Source organism: Trachurus trachurus, assembly GCF_905171665.1.
Source record: "Trachurus trachurus genome assembly, chromosome: 8".
NCBI classification, from domain to species: Eukaryota; Metazoa; Chordata; class Actinopteri; order Carangiformes; family Carangidae; genus Trachurus; species Trachurus trachurus.
In genome coordinates, this window is record NC_139905.1 from 24,019,251 (window position 1) to 24,042,548 (window position 23,298).

At 43.9% G+C, this 23,298-nt stretch overlaps 1 protein-coding gene across 5 annotated transcripts in view; it reads left to right on the forward strand.

The window, feature by feature from the left end:
- The window catches only part of LOC310990510 (RNA binding protein fox-1 homolog 2-like), a 45,556-nt gene that overhangs the window by 14,098 nt on the left and 8,160 nt on the right, over positions 1-23,298 (forward strand). For all 5 annotated transcript variants that reach the window (XM_083977909.1, XM_083977907.1, XM_083977908.1 and 2 more), the window contains 5 exons: positions 10,451-10,657; positions 11,409-11,582; positions 12,365-12,418; positions 12,678-12,770; positions 22,742-22,829. In XM_083977909.1, coding sequence (XP_083834035.1) covers positions 10,451-10,657; positions 11,409-11,582; positions 12,365-12,418; positions 12,678-12,770; positions 22,742-22,829 — 616 coding nt within the window. The remainder of the gene's footprint in view (positions 1-10,450; positions 10,658-11,408; positions 11,583-12,364; positions 12,419-12,677; positions 12,771-22,741; positions 22,830-23,298) is intronic.

Genomic DNA, 23,298 nt, shown 5'->3' on the forward strand with positions numbered 1-23,298 from the left:
AAGCTGCAATGCAGTGGGGGTCGCGCTCGTGTTCTGTGCTTTGAGGCAGTCAGTGCGTGGATAAGAAGACAGCATCTTCTTCCTTCCTGTTCCGTTTCTCTCTCCAGGGGTTTGAGGAGACAGCAACAACAGCTTTTTCTGACTCCATCCAGGCACCACAGTTTAGATGGCTACATTGGGAAGGATGGATGCTTTTGATGAATAGGAGGGACTGAGGCTAAGAGGGAGGGAAAGTTTTAAAAGAGGGGCGGGAACAAGAAGAAGCAAGGGGGAGCAGCAGGACGTGTAACGCGAGCGTGTGAATGACAGACGCAGAGCAAGGAGAAGAGACAGAGAGAGAGAATAGAGAGAGAGAGAGAGAGAGGAGAGAAGAGACTCAGGCTGTCAGGAGGAGAGAGACAGAAAGGCCTGGGGGTTGGGGTGGGGGGGGGATCAGAGCAGCAGCAGCAGCAGCAGGGCCGGGTGAGACGGGGAGAAAAAGCGAGGCAAGTAGAGTGACAGGCAGACGAAGCTTTGCGTGCCGGAGAAGTGGAAGAAACAGACACCGGCGGAGAGAAGGAGGGGAGGAAGAGAGGGGAGTGAACGAGGGAGAATTTGAATGTGCGAGACAGACGTGGACCCAAGCCATCGTCAGCTCATGGTCCTAGAGCACAGGCAGACAGGAGGAGAAACAGAGAGCCAGAGAGAAGGGGAGAAGAGAGTGGAGAGCTGGGCAGCAGTTGTTCCTCTAGATCAGACCATGATGGGGCTTTACTACCCAGCTATGCTGCCGGTAAGTTCACCACTGGAGCTGCACGGCTTCTTTCTACTGAATCTACTCTGTGCACATGTTGAGATCTGCAGGATCCGAACTAGAAAAACAAGATTATTGATGATTTTATTTGTCGTTAGTTTGGCAAGTGTAATTGTTGCGCTGTTTATCGTATGGCCTGTTTTTGGTTTGCTGCGTCTTGGCCCAGGTGAGGCCTTTTTTCAGATAGTTGGCAGGGCATCAGGATAACAGCAGGACTTGTCCCTGCAGCTCGGCTCCTTTCACTTTTTTAACTCTTTGTGCTCAAGCATTTTGGATTCCCTTATGCTAGAAAAACCACGGCTAATGGCTACTCAACGCTCAACGCCACACATGCAACTTTTCTTTCCTCGTGTCACCGCAGCGGAGACGGCCTACGGAGGGGGTACGCTGGATGCCGGGGGTTTTCTGAGCGCGACAACACTGGTTACAGCCAAAATAGTTAGTTGAGAGACAAAATGTAGTTGGTGATGTGTGCTAGACTTCTCTTAGCATATGGTGGGCGTGTCTGTGCTACTTTAGCTAAGAGACAGCCCGAGGACGAGAGCTGTTCTCTGGCTCTGTTCTAGCATGTCCTGTTCTCCGGTCTTGGGTTCCTCTGGGCCTTAGGGGGGGGTAGTGAGCGCAATGAGGGGGGGTGGGGTGGTAGAGAGGTCCACGCATGCAGACATGTGGTATAGCAGCCGCTGCTTAGGCTGTCTACGTTTGACAAGCATGTACAGTGAATATTGCATGTTTACGCCATGCTGACTGCACATGGTGTCATATTGTGTTCCATGTGTATGTACGTGTGTGTGCGTTGTGTTGTGTCAAGTCGTGTCATGTGCACAAAGGGCGGAGGCTGAGATTTTGTCAAGTGATTCAACGTTGTCATCCAAGCTGTCCATGCAGTTTAAACTTCATCTGTCCCCGGATTGAAGGGGACAGGTGCCAAGGCACAGTTGTTTCTGTACACACACACACACACACACACATACACACATACACACACACACACACACACACACACACACACACACACACACACACACACACACACACACACACACACACACACACACACACACACACACACAGACTCACACACAGTTGTTGCTGGGAGAACTGTACCACCCCCATCCCCCCTTAGGCACAGCAAACTCAAAAACAAAGTCGCTATTAATGAAAACACTCTTACATTTGTTAAACGCGCGCGCGCACACACACACACACACACACACACACACACACACACACACACACACACACACACACACACACACACACAACCTGCAACATCCACAGGACAACAGCATGCACTTCTCAAAGAGGTGTGAGTACTGTGTGCAGTGTTTAGAGTGAGGATTCAACAAGGTGGACCGTGTTGCAATGTAACAGTCAGAATATATTTCTTTATTTGGTCAGGTCTCAGCTGTTACAGCGGCTTACAACCAGCACGTTGCAGTGAATCTGAAATTCAGTAGAGACGTCACGGTACTGTAAGGTTATAGGCTACTAATACCCTAATGATTCTATGGTAACCCTATAGTTATTGTACAAAGTAAAACGCCCCTTCACTGCTTCAGTCATTCATTTACAGTCATTGAATCGACCATTAAGCATCTCTTCCCTCCCTGACCTCTTAAATCTTAATCAAATGTGTGTCTGTTCCATGAGATTTCCTTTTCTCCCTCCTTTTCTCCTCCTTGTCTATCTGCCCCCCCACCACCTCCACCCCCACCCTCTCTGTTTTCCTCCCCCCGCAGGCTAGAGCAGCTGTAAGCTAAACACATTATTCCTCTTCAAAGAGAACGACGGCGAATGGAGGGTGGCAGGAGTAACGAGAAGGGTGTGAGGGCAAAGGGTGCGGGGGTTTTAGTTCCATGTGGGAATGCACTTTAAAGGTGACCCGCCTCCAGTCGCTCGGTTCCTCTGTAAAATTGATGGTGCTTGCTCTCTATTTTGGGCAACACATCTCCATAGTGTGCGCTGTGGATAAGAGCTGCTGTTAGATGCTTAGTGTAAATGCAGGCTTTGGCTTCACCGTACCCATTCATGTTACCACTGTCAACATATTACAGTCCTTTGTGCTGACACTGCAGCCCCGGAGGTATAGAAAACAACGTATGTACCTTATTGACCGCTCCTTTGTGTTGCTGCCATGCGTCTGTGTGTGTCTGTCTCACCGTTTAGATCCAAGAAGAGAGATGCAGGCTTCACTGCAAGATCTACTCTGACTTGCAGATTCACATGAAATCTGGTTTGTTATAAATGTAAGAAATTGAACATGATACTTAAATCCAGTTCCTGAGGCCTCTTTATATATTTATTTATATATATATACACACACAATATATTGTGTATAATACAATATATTGATACATTTTGATTGATTAGTGCCTCCAGTAAATTGTTGTCAAGTCTGCATCTCTCCAACATGACTACGCAGATGCCAGTCAAATCGCTGCATGCGGTGTCTGTGTGTCTGTGTGTCTGTATCTATGCTACAGACATGTAAATCTGTCAAACTGGCTAATGCTAATTGCACAGCAGCTGAATTTAAGGCTGCCTTATGCATGTACAGCAAATTAGTTCCATCAAACAGAGTTTTGAAAAGTGTCGTAATGAAAATCAACATTCACAAAGAGTTATTTTTTTTTAGTCAAAACCTAACACGGTTGATAGCGTGTGGGTTCTGCTTAAGTCAATCTGTTCCTACCTGCTCGGTAGCTAACAGCAGTCAGCTGTCTGCTCATACCAGACTGACATCAACACTCAAACAAACAGCAGGAGTAGATTAATTATTTAGCGGATATTTTTGTCCTGTCTGTGCTGAGAGGGATTATTAAACTTGATGTGGGAGCTCAACTTATTTGAAGCACCCAGTACATCTATTTGTTTCAGTCAGGTCTCATTTTGCAGGAAATATATTTGTTAGAGTTGTGCATCATCTTTAAATTTAAGGTTAAAGGGACAACGAGGAGTTTGTATTTGGTTATAAAGAAGTCTCATATTAATGTGGATTTACCCACACTTGTTAATGGGTCCATTCGATAAATATATGATTTTGTCTTGATTGTTATTTTGTCATTATTTAGTGGTCAGCTCGTCCAGCATTTCCTACTTTCGGTTTCGCAGACGCTGCCGGCAGGTCATGGGAATAACGCCGCCGACGGTCTCTAATCGTCTTCGAACCTCCGACCTCATTCTTGATCAATGAAAACATTCATGGCAAATGTTTTTGCTTTCGTCCGTCTTGCGCTGGTCCAAGAATTTCACCGTGCATGCGGAGGTTCATGGGAAATGCAGTGTGATAACACTTCGCTTTCCAAAACTCCTCATTATCCCTTTAAAGATTATATTTGTTGGACATATCAGCCGCAGTAACAGGCTCATCTCTCTGACCTGTAGAACTGAAAGGTTCAGGAAATCCTTCATTCCTGCTGCCGTCAAAATGCACAATGCTATTTGTGGTTAAGAGGAGGATGGGGTGTAAGCGGAAGGCATTTCTATCATATCATTATACTTGGCATTTAATATCATATCATTATACCTGGCATTTAATATCATATCATTTTAAGTTATGTAAGCTACTGGACAATTTGAATTTCCCTCCAGGGGATGAATAAAGTATTTTTCTTCTTCTTTTATCATCCAGCCTGACCTGAACCTTCACCTCGGTTCATTCAGAGCGGCAGAGGAGCTCAGTCGGCCTCGTACTTGGCATCACATGCAGTGAAAACTATCAAATATGTTAGATAATGATCGAGATGTTCCAGACTGGGCAGGATCTCTGGACTGTGTGGATGCTCTCACAGTGAGGGTGGGCATCGCTCCATAATGGGCCTGCTGATGTGCTCATTCTAAAAAAACCTCTACTGTATGTAAATGTCTGGCGAGTTTCACTGCACCCGTTCAACTGGTTGTCCTAAAATGTGTGTGTGTGTGTGTGTACATTCACCGTCTGTATTTGTCCATGTCCAGAGGTGGCGTGTCACTCCTCTGCTCTTACCTGCTTAATACTAAGCTGCCCGTGAGGTAAAGTGTCAAGCCAAGCTGCTGTTACACTCGGTGGCATCTGAGTAGTCGGGCTGTGTAGCTGTTCCACCGCTCATATTATCTACCATGAGACCGGCTGGTTGGCCACCGTATGACAACAAGGCCTTCAAGGAATTTACAGAGGATCCACACCCAAGCGTGTTGCCCTCGGGGTTGTGTGTGCTGTCTGTTTGTGGGAGTGTAGCTGCACACAGGAGAAGTGGACTGAAAAGTGCAGCTGCACTCAGATACCTGTGTGTGTGTGTGTGTGTGTGTGTGTGTGTGTGTGTGTGTGTGTGTGTGTGTTTTGCTTGAACCTTTTACCTGGTAGTTACTGCATATTTTTACATATAGTTATCCTATGGAATTATGGGTATTTCTTTACGTGCTGCAGCCCTAACTAGAGCTGCAACAATTAATCGAACAAAAATCGATTATTAAATTAACTATTTTGGTCATCGAATAATCGGTTTGAGTAGTTTTTTAAGAAGAAAAGTCAAAATTCTCTGATTTCAGCTTCTTTAATGTTGAATATTTCTGGTTTCTTTCTTCCTTTATGACAATAAACTGAATATCTCTTTGGTTTGTGGACAAAACAAGACATTTTCAACATTTCTTAACATTTTATTGACCAAACAACAAATCGATTAATCATTTAAATAATCGACAGAGTAATCGATAATGAAAATAATCGTTGGTTGCAGCCCTAGCCCTAACATTAGAAAGTGACAGATAATATACTGACTTCCTGTCTTCTAAGAACACAAACAGAGCACCAGTTACCGCAGATAAAGCCAAGTATTGGTTTAGTGGTAGAGTATTGGTGGCCTAATGCACTGTGTGACACTTCTCTACCTCGGGGGGGTTAGCCGTTGTCCCACTGCCCATGTAGCCATGATGATATTGTCTCAACACTAATGCTGCTCTAACTGCTCTAGCTGCCTGGGGGCTATGTACGCAGCGGGTCTAGGTGTGAAACCTCTCCACATGTCGCCTCACACACCAGAGCGCACGTACAGGACCATTGCAACCGATGCCCATGCCACAGACGCGGTGCAGTAGAGCTCTAAATGTAATGCAGTTACATCTGCTGGCTTCACCTAGTCCTGCATGATAAACAGCACTGAAGCACACACGCTGTACCCCGGCTTAGACTGCAGCAGCACGACACCGCCGTCGGGTTTTTGAATTTAAACTTTTAGCAAATGTTATGACAGCAGTCTGCAAATTCACCATCTTGCTGCGTGTACCCAGAATTAGAAACGCATTTAGCAAATTGCAGATTCTCCTTCATCCTTTTGTGCTGCTGTTTCAGGCTTCTGGGTGGTTTTGGGTGAAAAGCTAATTTTACTGTAGCATCTGTGTAGATCAAAGGACCTCTTATGTGTGAATGTCAGTCAGTGAATAGATGAGAGCGATGGAGGCACAGAAATCTGGATGCTAGAGAAATGATAACTGTGGATGTGAGCAGGTCGGTGCTGCAGCACTGACATGTCCCACACACCTCAACGTGGCTTCGGTGAGTGTTGTTGCATTAACCTGCACTATTGACCCCATTACAGCTTTTCATAAGCTCCTCTACCTGATTATGAGGGAAACAGTGTTTAGTTTTAATAGAAATGAATCAGTTGTTCCTTTTTTTGTTTGATTTAGATTTAGATGTGCTTTTGAATGTTTGTTTTGATTAACTTTTAATTTAAATTGGCTCAAATAAATTGAATTTGACTCGCTTCAGTTCTCATCTCCTTGAACAACTGATGATTATTTTCCTCATCGATTCATCTGCCAATTATTTTCTCAAGTAATTGATTTTTTTTTCTCCTGTAAAATGTAAGTACTGTCAGTTCTCAAGCTTTTAGAGGCTTGGACCAGCAAACATCTGGCTTTTTTTTTCTTAAGACATGAATATAAGGATTATTCGATCATCAAAATAGTTGCAGATCATTTTCCTGTCAACTGAGTACTCGCTCCCCAGAAAATCTGACCTTCCCTGCCCTGTTATTCTTCATTGGCGACTGTCTAGTTGATGATTACAGGCTTTAAAGTGGCACTGTTGTTTTGGTTTTTTTCATTGCACATGGAAGCCACGCTCCTCATGTGGAACATTTGTTTTAGTTTTTAAATGGTTCGGTGTTTGACATTTTGGCCATATTGCCCCGAGGTGAGTCGGAGTGTTGGAGGAAGTGCTGTCAGCGTGATTATGTTGTTGATGTTGACGGTGAAGATGATCAGAACTGTCAAAAACAGACAAGCTGCATGTCACAGATCTCAGTACAGCCTCAGAGCTGCTGACACTGACAGACAGCGTGGTGTTTGGTGCTTCTGTTTGAGCCACGAGGTTCTTCTCACTACAGGAATTAACTAAAATTTCTCAGTTTGGTCATCTTCCCTGACTGATAAACATCCATTCGTCCTGCAAGTCTCTACCAGCCACCTATAGATTAACCTTTAAGGGGATTACAACCTCTGTGCGATCTGATTGGCTCACAGTGAGGAAGGAGAGGCATGAGCTCCTGCACAGACGCAGCCGTATAAGGAGATGGGCTGTGGCCTGTGCGTTGATGAACATCACAGTGCAGTAGGAGCTTTGAGTGACTGGAGGGGCGGGTGTTGTGGTTTAAAAAGACAAAAAAAAAAGAAAAAGAAAATCTCCCTCTGGCTTTCATCAAGCGTGGCAAGCAAGAACGGAGAGGAAAGGGGGAAAAAGGAGGAGGGTGGGGGCATGAATGGAGAAGATACTTACTTCTACCGACCACAGGCAAAAAGAAAAGAGACGGATTGCAGAGGGAGGCGAAGCAGAAAAGAGCATTTCTGTCCTCAGTCAGGCTTCTTCACAGATGGTTTCAAACTATGGTGAATTTGCACGACTCATGAGCTTCAGTAGCATCGCCGCTCTGTGTGGCTGGTGTGTGCGCTCTGCTCTGGTTGGCTAGAGGCTAAAAGTCCGCAGACAGACACAGACGCACGCCTGAAAGGTTTGCAGTGAAAAAAAAAAGGCCTCCCCCTCTCTCGCTCTCTCCATGTGTGGAAAAACATATGGTGTCTCAGGTAACACAACCGCTGTGTGTTTATGTGTGCATGCCTGAGGTGAGTGTGGCAGCATGGATGGATAGGTCTTACTCCAGATGGTCCGTTTTTTTTAGTTGCATCATCAGATTTCTTATAAATAAATTTAAAAAATCTTGGTTGATTTAAAAAAAAAAATCTTTGCTTGTTGTGCCATTTTAATTAAAAGTCTGTTTAAATCCCAGCTCACTGTCTAAATTGAATCTAGAAAGTTTGTGTTGAGACCAGACATAATAAGAAAAAGAGCATGTCATTATTTCCCATAATCCCCTTCCTTCCCCCCCTCTCCCCCCCCTCGTCTTTTTTCCATTATTTCTTTTTTCCTCTCTCCCCCCCTCTCCTTTTGACTATATGATACTGCCATGTAGGGCAGTGCTGCTCCTTAGTCAGCGGGTCAGGAATGCCTGTGTGGACTTAAAGTTGTACTGTTTTTCTCTTCTGATCTTAATCCACCGACACCGTTCAAACTCTGCTCGCTTTATCAGTCCAAAAGACTCATCCACCGGCTCTAGCTTGTATGTAGGTCATTTCGCAAAATCACGACCGCGGTAAAACCTCAAACGATTCAGCATCACAGAACAGAAGCGCTGTGAAAGTTTGTCTCCAGCCCTCCACACAGTCTAAATATTGTAACAGCGTTAAAATGATTTCAATCATTAGAGAGTATCGTGTGATGACATCCAGCTGCAGTGATTTATTCCAGCAGGAACACGGCGAGGACGGAATAAACAAAGTTGTAGACGTGCTTTCAAACGTTGTGACACAGAAAAACACAGATAATCAATGTTAATAATACAGCATCGCTGTTAATGAATTATTTCAGCCAGTCACTGTATTCACTCTCTTCATTGAATTCACTTTGTATGTGGCCACTCCTGTTAAAATTTGCTCTAATTCCCACAAATAACAAGCTTTGACTTTCCTGTCACTCTTTTTGTTGCTTAACCCTCTCTTTTTTTCTACATCCTGAATTGTTAATGTGTGTGTGTGTGTGTCTGAGTGACTCAGCTGTGAGTTTGAGTATGACTACAGGACACACCCTTTAATGGCTGAGTACAGGCTACTACATGTTTACGAGCGTGCGTGCCCTAACAAGTGCACTTAGGCTTTGATTTAACCCACCTGCCTGAAGACTCGAGGCCTAATCTGTGAATTTTAATAGCTTATTATCTCTTTTGAAGAGCTTTTCTTGATGGTTCTTCTTTTATCATTATGCGACTGAGACCGTAGCCGATGCAAAACACAATCAGTTTTCACACATTCTTTCCCTAACACACTTTTTTTTTTCGGCCTCGCCACAATGAGAGAGGGGCAATGGATGAGTTTTCCAGATTTTTCCATGCAGCCTTCTCCCTCTCCCTCTCCCTCTCTCTCCCTCTTTCTCTCTGATGCCTCCTCTATCTGTTGGGCCCAGACCCCAGAAGCTGTCTGTCTTGCAGATGGGCCTTTCAGCATCAGCCGGCTGTTTACGGCCAGCCAGGTAGTAGCTGCAGAAGAAGCGTGAGCCGTCCGACTATAGGATTAAAGAAGGAGAGAGAGAGAGAGAGAGAGGAGAGAGAGCTTATTTGCTTTGCGGCATCTTAGTTACTGTCTAATTAAAAAGGCTGAGTGTCTGGAGACCCAGCGTCTCTAGGCGTCACCCGGCCGAGATCCAGCCCCACGGCACAGACCCATGGTTAATGTTGTTGGATGCTGTTTGCATTCCTGCCCGGCCTGGAGTGGAGGAAGCAACACTGACCCCCAAACCCACTATTCCTTTTTTTCTGCATCCATTCATCCCCTCTCTCTCTCTGTCCCTGTGTGTCTCTCTCTCTCTCTCTCTCCATGTCTTTGCCATAAGGGTGTTTTGTCAAACTTATTCCAAGATGCCCTTGACTGTGAAATGATTAAAGCAAGCAATACTGCACAGTCACCTCACGCACACACAAACACATGCAAGATAAGGTGTATGTGTTGCAGCAGCAGCAGCAGCAGCAGCAGCTATAAAGAATGTGTAGATGATCCTGCAGCTGATACAGTTGCAAACAGCAACCGAGAAATTAAAAGGACCTGAGGCAGCGAAGTCCCAGCTGATACACAGTTAATCTGAATTATAGATGGCCTCTAAAAGAAAGAAATAGAATTACAGGAGCCGGTGTTCACTGAATGCAACAGTAGCAGTAAACATGTCACGCCTAACATGTCCTGGGCAGTATTTATCTCCCCGCTTGTCCATCCATCCACCCCATAAGCATCTCTGTATGTCCAACCATGTATCGAATTTTCGGACTCTTAATAATAGATGTGTTTTCTGTAAATATTTCATGGTCGGCTGACTGAAAACACATGCCTGTCAGAGATATGGAGGTGGAAGGAGGAGGGGGGGCAGGCAGAAGAAGGGGGGAGGGAAGGAACAGAGGGAGAGGGAGAGTGAAATCCAATCGGCAGGGTTTTAACCCCCTCACTCTGCCTGGATCAGGACGCTGCAGCAGCAGCAGCAGCAGCAGCAGCAGCAGACCTGCTGAGTGTATACATGTTAAGTCATCTCCCTCTCTCCTCTCCTCTCCTCCCCCTCCCCCCTCCCTCTCGCTCCCGCAGGGCTCTCAGGATTCGACAGGAGGACAGGAGGGTTTAGTGGCCCCACCCTTCGCGGCGTTCCCCCCTCCGCCCCCGCCTCAGAACGGGCTCCCGGGGACGGAGTTTGGCCCCGGGGCCATGTTCGGCGCTGGGGGCCAAGGAACCACAGAGGTAGGGGCTGGAGCTAATGGAGCCCCCACCGCCGCCGCCACCACCACCAACAATATCGTAAGTACTATTCATAAAGGCTTCACTAGTAGTTTGGTGACCCGTCAGAGCGAATGAGTCATTTTCCGTTATAATTATAGACACAGTATTTGTGGAAAAAGAAACATTCTCACCACTTCTGGTTTTCTCATTTCTGACCTCTTAAAATAGTGAAGGTTTTTTAACTATTTGTATTATATACATTTGCATATTTTATTTATTTATATATATATATACCACATTATTGAGAACAGCTTATTGAGAACAGCTGTGAACCTTTAAACCTCAACAACCACCGGCTGGATTAGCACAAAATGTCACAAGCAGGCATTCATGGTCCCGGAGGACGAATCCTAATGACTGTGGTGATCCAAAGTTGCATGCTAACACATTCAAATGAGATGGGGAACATGGCCAGCACATTTTTTTCCATGCAGCAACATTATGGCGGTGTCACTGAGAGCATGATAGCGTGCTAACATTAGCACTCAGTTCAAAGCAGCTCTGCAAATATAGCCTTTAGCATGACTTTGACTTTTATTTCACATTAATACAATAACCAATACTTTATTAAAGATGCAGCTGAGATTATGTGTTTTTCTAAGGCACAGTGATGATATCAAGACTGTAAACAGATGGTTTCACTGCATCCTGGACTCAACCATGCGGCCACATTGTAGCAGAGTGTTCCTCATGCTAAGACAATGATCATAAGCCATTTCTACTCCTCTCATCTTCCACAACATGTCTGTTTTGCTCTGTCCTCCCACAGGTAAAGACAGATGAGACATCCCAGGGCGAGGCGGGCGTACAGTGCGTCGCAGTGGGAACAGGAGCAGGAGGCTCTGCAGGAGACTCCGCAGAAGCCAAAGGGACCCCCAAACGCCTCCACGTTTCAAACATCCCCTTCCGCTTCCGGGACCCAGATCTCAGGCAGATGTTTGGGGTAAGAAAGTGTGAATGCGGTTGTGGGGGCCTCATTTATAATCAGATCAATAAATCAGTCTAGACACCCTGGGACTTTCTCAGAGGGGCAACCTCACGATGGGTGGGGGTGTAGAGACACACAAAAAGAGTAGCACAAAGGGAAGACACTTGTGGGTGTCCTCTTGGTGCCTGAGAGGGGCAGTTGGCTCCTATGTGTGTCAGTGTGTTAGTATGTGTGACGCAGTGAGAGGGAAAGAGGGTACAGAGTAGTGATGAAGGCAGAGGGACCTTCAGAAACACTGAAATGAGGGAAGTGTTTTGTGTAACAGTGACCCCTAGTGTAAAGTAGCTGTAACTCAGACAAGGTTTGGAGCTTCTGATTTGCAGTAAAAGACTGGGACATTTAGTTGAATTTAATTTAGTTTAGTTTAGTGTAGTTTTTTTTCATTCATTGAAAAAAGGAAAAGAATAGAAAAACAATACAATTTAATAAAAAAAAAAATGTAACCCTTGAATGAAAGGGAGCAGAAAGAAGCAAACTTATGTTGTCTAACCCTTTTTCAAGAAAACCTTTCACAAATTAGATTATATATGTATTAAATCAAAGAAGAAGAAGAAAAAGATAGAATAAAATAAGTTAAAATAACGGCTGCAGACCAGCCATCTACTCAACATCCTAGTACAACTTCTATTTTTACAACTACACAGACGTAAACAGAACTTGACACAAACTCAGAGATGTGAGTTGTTGCTCTCTTTGATTCTATTTTTGCTCATTTCTCCTCTCACATTTATTTTCAGCAATTTGGGAAGATTCTGGATGTAGAGATTATTTTCAATGAGAGGGGCTCAAAGGTAAGTGAACAGACAGTATTTGATTTTTTTTCTAAAACAACAACCACAGTTCTGGCTGACTGCTGACAGGTATTCCCAGTGTGCTGAGTTACGACACGGAGAGATTACTGTAACGGAGCTGAAGTTATGTATTAAAACAACGGCAGAATGAAGCCGTAGCTCTTAAGCTTTTTACAGATCTTTATCTCTCCCTTTTTCCACAACGATGACGTGCCCCTCACTCACCACCAACCTATTTAACCTCTGCCGTGTACCACAGGGTTTTGGCTTTGTGACATTTGAGAACAGCGCAGATGCAGAGAAAGCCAGGGAAAAGCTCCACGGCACATCGGTGGAAGGTCGAAAGATTGAGGTAATTTTCCTCTCTCTCTCTCTCTCTCTCTCTCTTCCTCCCTCCTTCTCTCTCTCCCTCCTTCTCTTCTGTCTTCTATCTGTTCTTCCATCATAATTCTGCTTGATCACTGACTGCTAGCTAGCTCCCATCCTCCCTTTAGTGATATGCTTTGATGCAGCCCACTGGTGTCCCACTCCCTGGTCCTCTGCAATGTTTTTCATTTTTTTTAAATTTAAAAAGACTTGTTTCCTCCTTTTTTATGTTTTTGTTTGGTTTTTGTGGTGGGAATGATTGGGGGGTGCAAGAACACTATTTAAGGCATGCTGGGTACTTTCCCTCTGCAGCATTTTTTTTCCTCCACATTAAGCTGTTGCCTCTTCACCTTTTATTTTTATTTTCCACTGATGCCCAACTTGTAGCCACACTGATTTTACAACTTTTTTTTTCTGCAACAATTGGAATGATGTTTGTGTAGTTGGCACCGGAGGGCACGAGAGGAACGCAGTGAAAGGATGATGCATGGCAGATTGCCGTCAGATGCTCTTATTTTCTCCCCTAGTGTAGAAATCCTTCTGTGTTCCCCTCTCCCGGTGTTGTGGCTAAGTGGTTGTGACAAGCTTATGGCTCCTGGTGCAACAGCAGCATGCTGGGAATCACAGCAACACTGACGCATGTTCACTTTATGGACGTCTGGATTCTTACCAAAGATCACATGAGATTTTATGTAAAGTCTGTATATGTGTGTGTGTTGAAGTTATTTATTGTTGATTTAAATATTATTTTTAATTTGTAAATGCAAGCATGTGAGTTTTTTGGAAAGCTGTTTTTTTTCTTCTTCTTTTTAATTTTTTAATTGGGGTTTCAATCAGCCAGTTGTCCATGTTGGATCTCTTGACCCAAGCCGCTGTAAGCCAGGATTTCTGCATGGGCTTACTGTGGTGATTTCCTTGGTGTGTGTGTATGCGTGGGTGTGTGCGAGCCAGTTCTTGCATGATGGATGAGGCTGGCTGGACCCCCCTTCTCTTTTTTTTTTTTTTTTTTTTTTTAGTTCTGTACTCTCAGTTCTGCTGCAGTGTGGTCGAGAATGAAACACGACCACCTGCATCCACTGGTACAATATATTCCCCCTCTGCCACGCCCGCCCTCAGTCAATCAGCAAGCTGAATGGATACTGATGGAGCCAATGTTCCCTGCATCAGTCAACAAGCTGTGTTGTGTCCCTGCCATTGCTTTTTTATTGATTGTGTGTTTCCTCCCAGGTCTTTTGCATGAAATCGGTCACTTTTCTCAAATCAGCGATTCCAGTCCGTCTGTGTTTTCAGTTGTCACTCTTGCATGTCCTCCAGTAGTGGTTGTTTGGGCTGCAGAAGGTCATGTATCGGCTGCATGGTGGGCCAGCAGCAAAAAAAAGTCCGTAGAGTGTGTTTCTTTCTTGTCTGTTTATGGTGCATGGGCTTGAAGAGACAAAAGGCTGGCGCGGGACAAACGGTGGATTTGTGTTTATACATTCTTTTCAACCGAGGAGAAAGGGCCGGACATTTCTATTTGAGGCAATGCTCTCTGGCAGTTCTCCGTCCTCGCAGATGTCGCTGCAGTAACTCTTGCTTTAATTGGTCATATCATTTCAGAGTTTGTTGAACTGAGATGGTTAAAGATAACTAGAGCTTCTTTTTCTTTTCTATATTTGTTCTGTCATTCAGAAACTCTGAAATATAGGCCTATTGTATACCAAGGTTATACATAAATACTTAACTATTGTGTGTGACTGTAGTTCACTGCTGTCCACCGGCATGGGTTTTAGTCGATGTAGCCTCAGTGTGCATGGTTGGTATTTTAATATGGACGTATGAAGCCTAACTGAGGCACTCCTGCAGACAGCTGGATGTTTTTTTTTTCCTTGCATGTTTAACTATTTCGTTGAAATAGTTTTTGGTGATGGGACGTATTCGGTTAGCATGAACCTAGTTGCACCTGAGTGCCTCATAGAAACCAAGGCTGAACTAGCTGAGTCTTCAGAACGATTCTTCTGACTCACTGTGTCTCTGAAAGTTTGCTCTACCTGAACTGGTGCTGACATTTCTTATCCATGGTGCATGCCAATGGGAGTTAGTTAGTGGTTCCTCTCCTAGTTTAGCTGCCCCATAGTGTGCATGTGTGTAGCTTATATGAAATAGAAGGAGATTTATTGTTGCTTAAAGTCATACTGTACTTCTCTTTGTCTGGAATAAAACTCTGCGCTTTGAAGAAGTCAGTTTCCTGTGCGCTTCCAATGTATCCATGTAAGTGGCCAAACTACAGTTCACTTTGTCTCTACCTGCTTCTCTGTGACCCCATCTCATCACCATCAATGCTATATATACTGTATATATAGAGTCCTACAGGCCTACTGTATATATAGGTGACGGTGTGTATCTTACTCACAGTCATACACACCTCAGTGCTTCTCCATCCGCCCATGGCTGTCTCTGCGATTGTGTGTATGCTCTAACATAACATCTGTCTGCAGTAACATTTTGACCTGTAGGACGCTAACGATGGATCAATTCTCTCCTAACCATTCAGTCACATATGTGTATTTTACATATGTGCACGCATTTCATCCTTTGGCTGCAGTTGCAGGCTGGACAGGAAGTGTGTCAGGGTCTCTGCATGGTCTCATTTGCATAGCTGATGATAAAACAAATAATTAGTATTACATTTATTAAGTTTTAAAACAATATCCATGATGCACAGTTTATTGTTCCCTTTCCCATTTGTCAACAGGCGACAGTTTGATGATCTAAAAGGAAATGTAGGTGCATGCTGGCTTTATTATACTGTTACTTACAGTTGAAGTGTTTGAACTCTCAGCATGCCAAGATTAAGATCTGTACATGTCAGAATAGAGACCGTATATTTCATCCACGACCAAACAAACAGCATTGTGCAAAACAAATCTGCAGGTTCACACTTTAAAAACCACAATTTGGAAAATGTCAGTAGCGACTGCTGTGAGGACAGTAGTCACATAGACAAGAGACCATGCAGAAACCTGGGGACTTCACTCTCTCATTCACTAACCACTGCTCCGAGCTCGTGTGTTTGTGGTCGGTCTGTGTGGCCGGAGCGTTACGGGAAGTGACAGCTCCTCCGCAGCGCAGAGTTTTAGTCAGACATGTCAACAACAATGGTGCAGAGTAGCCCGAGTGTGTCAAAAGTGGTGCAGCTCTCTCTGCATGCTGTGGGTGTGGGGGTGGGGGTGGTGGTGGGCTGTTGAGTAAAAGAGCGTCATCATCGCTGCATGGATGTGGGATGAGAGGGGGATGAGAAGAAGTGGGGCCTGTGGTTCTGCATGCCTGACCATGCACACTCTTCACCAACCAGTGCTGCTGCCACACACACACACACACACACACACACTCCCCACTGGGACAGAGCTGGCCTTCTACTCATCTTAGTCATTCCCATAATGAACATTTTGGATAATTTTTTAATTCAGCTGTAATATAATATTCCCTTTGCGAGAGATTGAATTGAAAAGAACTTGATTTTGAATTGGTGATGGCCTGAAGCGAAGGAATACCAGCTCCCCATGTCCCAGTTTCATAGACGAACCCCCCGCCCCCACACACACACACACATGCACACACCAAACTCCCCTTCTGCTATGGATTTGACCAGTCCTGTTTTGTTTTGTTCTCAGATCTATCCGTTATTGCATGATTTGCCCTAGAAAAACTGAATGAAATGTGCGAGTATTCATGTGTGTTTGCTTTGTACATGAGTGAAAATGTAGAACAGGTTGAAAGAAAAGGGGAAAGAGAGTTTGTACTTTGCCCTTTCCAACCCTCTGTCTATGTTGTTATGTGTGTGTTGACTCCATTCTTTCTCTTCCTTATCCCTTCATTCTCTTGTCGCCAGTCAAGATTTGTCTTTGTCATTTTGGTTTTTAATTTTAAAGTAGCTGTTCTTTCTAACCTTAACGTTCGATTTTTTTCATAATTTTAGTCTGCCTCATTTTGTGTCCTCTTCTTTCCATCTATTTTCTTTTGAATTTCCTGTCTTGTATGTATTGTTTGACCGTCCTTCAGTATGTTCTTTTGTGGTGACTGGTAAAAACTGGAAATTATAGCCACTATACCCACGATCAGTTTCCAAACACACACACACTTCTCTTGTGGCCTAACTATACCACACAAGAATGAGTCATTTCTTGCTACATCTAACCAAAATACCTCCGCTTGTCCTTTTGACTGGAATAGACCCAGACAGCATTAAAGCAACCTTTGCTATCCTGCTCTTATAATGGAGAGTGGTGTGCATTTGTATCTGCTCTTCTGACTTTTCCTCGGAGGTGTTTAAACTCACTGCATCTCACTGTACTGTACATCCAGTAGCCTAGTTTCTGGGGGTCAGGACGGGGTTGCCCCTGTATCTCCATGCTCCTCTACCATGTCTTCTGTTCTCTAGGGCACCAAACACCTTCCTGTCACCGGTCTGATTGTTGTAATGATGCTCAGAGCTCTGTTAAGCACTGAGAGCTAGCATCCTCTCCCTCTTCTTCCTCTTCCTTCTTTCTCTTTTATTCTGTTCTGAGCTGTAACACTGCTGCTGTCAGGTTTTAATTTCACATGGGGCAATAAAAAAAAGGGGGGCATTTAGGTTTCTTTTGTTACTAGGATATTTGTTCCTTTATTTATTATATTTTTTCTGTTTCCCTGACGACTTCTGTGTGTTGTTGTCAGTCTCCACGGTAACCACTCGCTGTTTCTACGGCAACGGTAAGTTGTGTACAAACATCTATTACTGAACTGATCCCCTTCCCAACCCACCCCTGCAACGGGCCTTTGACACAGCATTATGTAGAGTAAACTGTGAAGTGACAACATTAGTCTTTGCATTTCTATTTAGCAGATGTAATGATCATAGGCCCACACAATGTAATGCCCTAGAAAGCAGTTGCTATTATGTAACAGCACAGTACCACAGGCACACAGACAGATTGGACACAGCATCTTTCAACACATTGAATGTTTTTAGCGGTAATATTTTCTCCACATGTCCGTACCCCCACCACATCATTAACACCTCACTGGGAATGACCGAATGTAATCACCCTCTTCTATGCAATCACACGGCTATCTACAATCCATCTAATTAATTCTCCGTCGGACTCAATGTACATAGTCCTCTCCTTCCTAATTAATTAAAATCAACAGAAATGATATGAAGCTTTGCTCCCTGTTGCTGCCTACGATTGCTTTGAGTGAATGCAGACCCCGAGCTACAGGGAAAATAATAACTGCTGCTCTGGTTTTGAATTCCTTTATTGTACTGACCTGCCTGCTTTTAGCACAGTGTAACTTTGTCAGATCTCAGCCGAGTGGACACAATGTGCAGTTGAAAAAATGCCGTAACACTGCTGCCTGTCTTTACTGCCAGCACAAGTAGAATAGCACATAATAAACTAGCACACTGTGTCGTGCCATTAAAGATTAATATTGAACTGCTCATTGGGGATCTTCTGTTAATGCATATAAAAATCAAATGTGTTGAGAAACCATGCTGTTGAAGATCTGGATTGGGTTGCACCAGCTATTCATGAATCCATCACTAAGTTAGTAAGTAAAAAAAAAACAAAAAAAAAAACTGAATTGTATTTGCTTATCCAGACTTTAATGTGTAAACGAAACACACAACACATAGTGCTGTCCAGTCAAGAGCCATCAGCTTTGTAACCAGGAAGTCACTGGGAAACATAACATCTAAAAGTGACCGTTATTAGAAATAAAACATATCTTTTGTGAAGGTGTTCCTTTGTTATCTATTCCCATGTACATGGAAAAATATGTGTACTTCAGAGGGTGTAAATATGAAGCAGCAGCTAATCTCTAGGTGAGAAATATTTGGTTTGGTTTAGTTTAGAGATGTGTAAAATTCCACTTAGCAGACACTGAGATCTGAACCAGGTTAAGTTTACGAACAGCTGGTGCAACTGGCTGGTCGCTTAAAACCAGCCAGGCCATGTCCCAATTCACTCCCTGTTCGTTATATCGTGAACAACATTTACCCTCCACCGTTTCAATTGATTGTCTGAATTTGTGTTAATGTGAAGTGTGTGAACCTCTTGAAATGACCTGGTTCTCAGCATTAAGTGAAAAAAAGTAGTTATTTGATCTTCACCAGAATTACAAATGCAAACACAATGTGCTGGCATCACACAAAGTTGTGATCTTGGGTGCATTGATATCTGGTTAAAGCCTCCTGGGGCAGTAATATCCTCAAACAAGCTCTTCAGTAGCTGCTGATCAGACCTGGACAATACGTTCTTCCTGCTTGAACTGATGCAGCACGAACAGATAGTCAGGGTGTCTGGTGTGAGCAGCTCTGAGATCACTGCACACCATCTCTACTGGGTAACTTACACCTGTCCGATGTTTAGGGTCATTGTCCTGCTGCATCACCAGCTTCTAGCTTCAGCAGGTGAGCAGCCGCTCTGACGTTCTCCTGGAAGAGATTTTAATCCAACTTAATTCATTTTCCCTTCAATTGTGTGGAGCTGTCCAGAAGCAGCCACAAGCCCAAAGCCCCACATCATGATGTTCTCTCTGCTGTTCTTGACCTTTGGGCTTAATGTTTTCCAGTTAGCATGCAGTTTTTACACTAGTACTGCATGTTCTTTACAAACAGTTCAAGCTCAGTTTCATTGGTAAGCAAAACATCTTGTTCTTTTGAAGTCCTCTGAGCTGAACTGTGACGCCCATTTCTAGGGAAAGGAGCCACAGAGCTGAATCGTTTCCATTTATAGACAGTCTGAAAAAAATTAATTCTCTTAGATGACTGCTGATTTGCATAGAGTTAAAATGGAAACGATTCTTGTACAAGGCATGTTTCTTGTGAACATCAAAAATGGTTGAATGCTCTCGGCCTTGTTTCACTGATTGGACCCCTTGTTCATGTCATTAGTTCAGGGGTTCACATACTTTCTCCAGCCTACACTGGGATAGTTTGAACGTTGTTTTCAGTAGGGGCAAGAACAAATGGCTCATTATTTTTACTTGGATGAAGCTTCAACCTTATATGAAGACATAAATATAAACAAATGAAGATCATTCCAATGGGTTCACTTGCTTCGTCTCGCCACCGTGAGTGGTGCTCTCAAAAAAAAATCATGCTTTTTAAATTTAACTTCATGATAATGTACCATTGTCTGCCAATACTCCCCACAATGCATTGCGCTGCATTTCATAGATGGTAAAATTGCTGTTGTGCGGCTCAGCAGCTGACAGTGATGATGCAAAACGATTGTGATAAAATCTCAATTTACTGCTCACTGCAGAGCCGAGTGCGTAGCATCTGCCGTATGGGGAGGAGCGAACCAGGGAGTGATTTCGGACACAGCCCCAGTGTTGTTGTCACCATATGCATCTCTAAACCGATATGGGGTTTACCTCGCTGTGTTTTTGGGTCTCTATTATGCTGCCATTTTGTTTTTCTCTTTTGGTTTGGTTTTCTTGTAGTGGACTGTCTGTGTATTAGTAGTTGTAGTCGTAGTCGTAGTGTACTGGTCCTAGTTTGTGACACACGGTTCTAATGCCTGGCATAGTGTATCATGTTTATTTTATTTCTCTCCTTTTTTGGGAATGAGGATTGCTCTCTCTCTCTCACACACACACACACTCTCTCTCCTTCTCTCTCACCCTCTCTCTTTCTCTCCCTCTCTCTCGTTCTCTCTCTGTTCCCTCCATCCTTTGGTGCTCTGTTTCTCAACCCACCACATATAATGAGATTTTCAGGAGAATGGTCACCAAATCTAATTGCTTTATTTGAATGATGCACCTTGGTATATATGTTGTGTTTTAAACAGTTATTGTCATTAGTTTTTTTTGTGTTGCTCATGTAAATTTTCTCCCTTTTTTTCTCTTTCTCTTCACTCCATCTTTATGTTCTCCTGTTTTTGTACATGGACTGGCTCTGTCTCTTTACTTCTCACCTGCATCCCTTCCTCTTAACCTACCTGTCCCATCTTTGTCTCGTATGTGTTCGATGTGGGAGTGCTGCGATTGTTTTTGATTGGTCTCTATGCTGCATCCAACGCTTGCTGATTGGCTGAATTTTTTTACGTTTTTTGGTTTGTTACTCACTCTTGGTCATGTGATGCGCCCATATTTGGCTGCGTGTAATTTCTGTGTTATACGATTATTAATTTTGTCAAACAACTGTTTTTGCACCCCCTCTTTCTCTCCCTCTTCCTTGTATTTATTTTGAATATTTCTTTTTAGGTATGTAAACCCCACAAGTTTGGTTTCATATGGAAATGTGACTTCATTTTGTCTGGGTTTATTGTTCAGGCTCGACTGGGAGGGCAAAAGTGGGATGAGAAAGGCTGAATGTTTTATTTATCATTAACACTTTGAGATTTGCCTTCTATATTGGTCTCTGTTGATTTGCATGTGTTACTGTCAACCAATTTATCCAATTGTATTAATTGCACATTACACAAACTTAGGTACACAGACACAGCTGATTGCCCACCATTAACGTACCGTAGGCTAAATCAGGAGGGGTTACTCATCAACATCAAACATCTCACAAGGCTGAACATTTTTCCACTGTGATAGAAAATAAACGACGACATTAATTTGATTCATTAGCTCAATTTCAAAACGTCTCCACTCAGACACTCGCGGACAGTTGCGTCAGATAGCTAGCCAGGCTAGGCTAATTGAATTGTTCGCCACTGACCTTGTCATTTGCAATGAGGGAAAAATGAGGTAAACCTCATTTCCATTTGAATGCGGCTCGGCAGATAAAGAACATGACTCACTGAGAGAGGCAATGCGAGTGGCAGCCTAGGCCTTAATGGTCTTCTAAATGGGAGTGCTGCGGGTGTGTATACACAAGCACTCTCATTCCTCAGTCTTTCTCCCTCTCCTTCTTTGTCACACACACACACGCCAAAAGGTCATTAATCTTTAGCTTGTCACACAGTCAGATGTGGAGCTTCAACAGCACACTCGGGCAGTATGGGTTATTACAGAGAGCTACAATCTCCTTCTCTTAAAGCCCATCAAAGGAAGATGAGGATAGATCAAGGGAGCGGAGTGTGAGCCTTTGAAGCTCAGAGAGGAGATTAGCAGCCATCTTGGATTGAAAGGCCTAAGCATTAGTCTGAAATGTCAGCCTGCATGCACAGTACATGCACATCCACAATACTTTTACCTGTGCATGCAAAAAAAAAAAAAAGTAAAAAAGTACGGCTTAGTTTCCTTTGCTATGTCCCCCACTCTCCATCCCCCCTTTATGTGTAGTCGCAGCAGCAACATGACCAATGGCGCCCATGGCAACCCTCATATCCCTACACGGTGAATCACCAAATCTCTACTGGGCAACTCGCTTTTAATTGCATGATGACTAAAATCCCCTTAACAGCCACCCCCCCCCCCCCCCCCCCTCCCCCTCCATCCCACTTGTACACACAAATAAGGACATGCACAGCAACATAAACACGCTCACACACTGTGGAAAGAGTTAGCAGCTTTTGTCAGGGGGAGAAATTCTTCCACACCGATCACAAGAAGAGTTCATTATAACACTAGTGCGTGATACAGGAGATTTATTGTATTTAACACAAAAACCAGCAGAGAGAAGCCAAATTCTTTACTAGAAAATAACATGTCACATCAGTGTTGTTGGTGGGCCAGCAGCTAGCTTCAAGCCAGTGTGCAACTTTTTAACAAGAAAAACAAAAGTAATGTCCCAGACTGATTACTGATAATATAGACTTGATACAAGTAAAAGGGCCACAACGTCAAATAATAGCAGCGCTTTAATATGCATATGTAAGAGCAGCACATAACCGCAGGCATGTTGAATATAATCCTACTGTAAACATGTATCAGCCTTGGCCTTGTGAGCTAGCAATCTTTTTTTTTGAGTCTATGCTGCTTTAGTTTCCTCTGTTGAATTGCTGTGTCTCCGTCTTTGACTGTCTCCTCCTCCGTCCTCAGGTGAATAACGCCACAGCCAGGGTGATGACTAACAAGAAAATGGTCAGCCCTTACCCTAACGGAGAGGCGCTCAGCACGCTGCCTTATGGTAACGACCGCACCGACACGCACAAATAATGAGCCGTTGCCCGTCCTAATAATCCAAACAGCAGAGGTAGGCTACACAGGGGGGGGCGGGAGAGAGGGGGGCGGGGGGGAGGCAGACACAGGCAATGGGTAAATTAGACAACTGAGCCACAGCGCTGCCTCCCCGCAGGCTCTGCTGCAGACTGCGTTCTGCAACGAGACCATCAGCAAACCAAATTCATGCAGGTTATTTTCAGTTTTTAGTATTTTTGCCACCACCTACCAGCTATGATGTGAGTGGACTAGAAATTGAAGCTCACAGATCACCTCCACAGCATGCAGCAGTAAAAAAGAGCAAGGAACTCTACAGTACAGACAGAGGTGTTATCGCAGTAATAATCCTCTATTGTGTAACATTTATTGAATAAGAGGGAAACTGGATTTGAATAAGAAGCAGAGTGACTTCATCTCATGATCTGAATATAAATTGT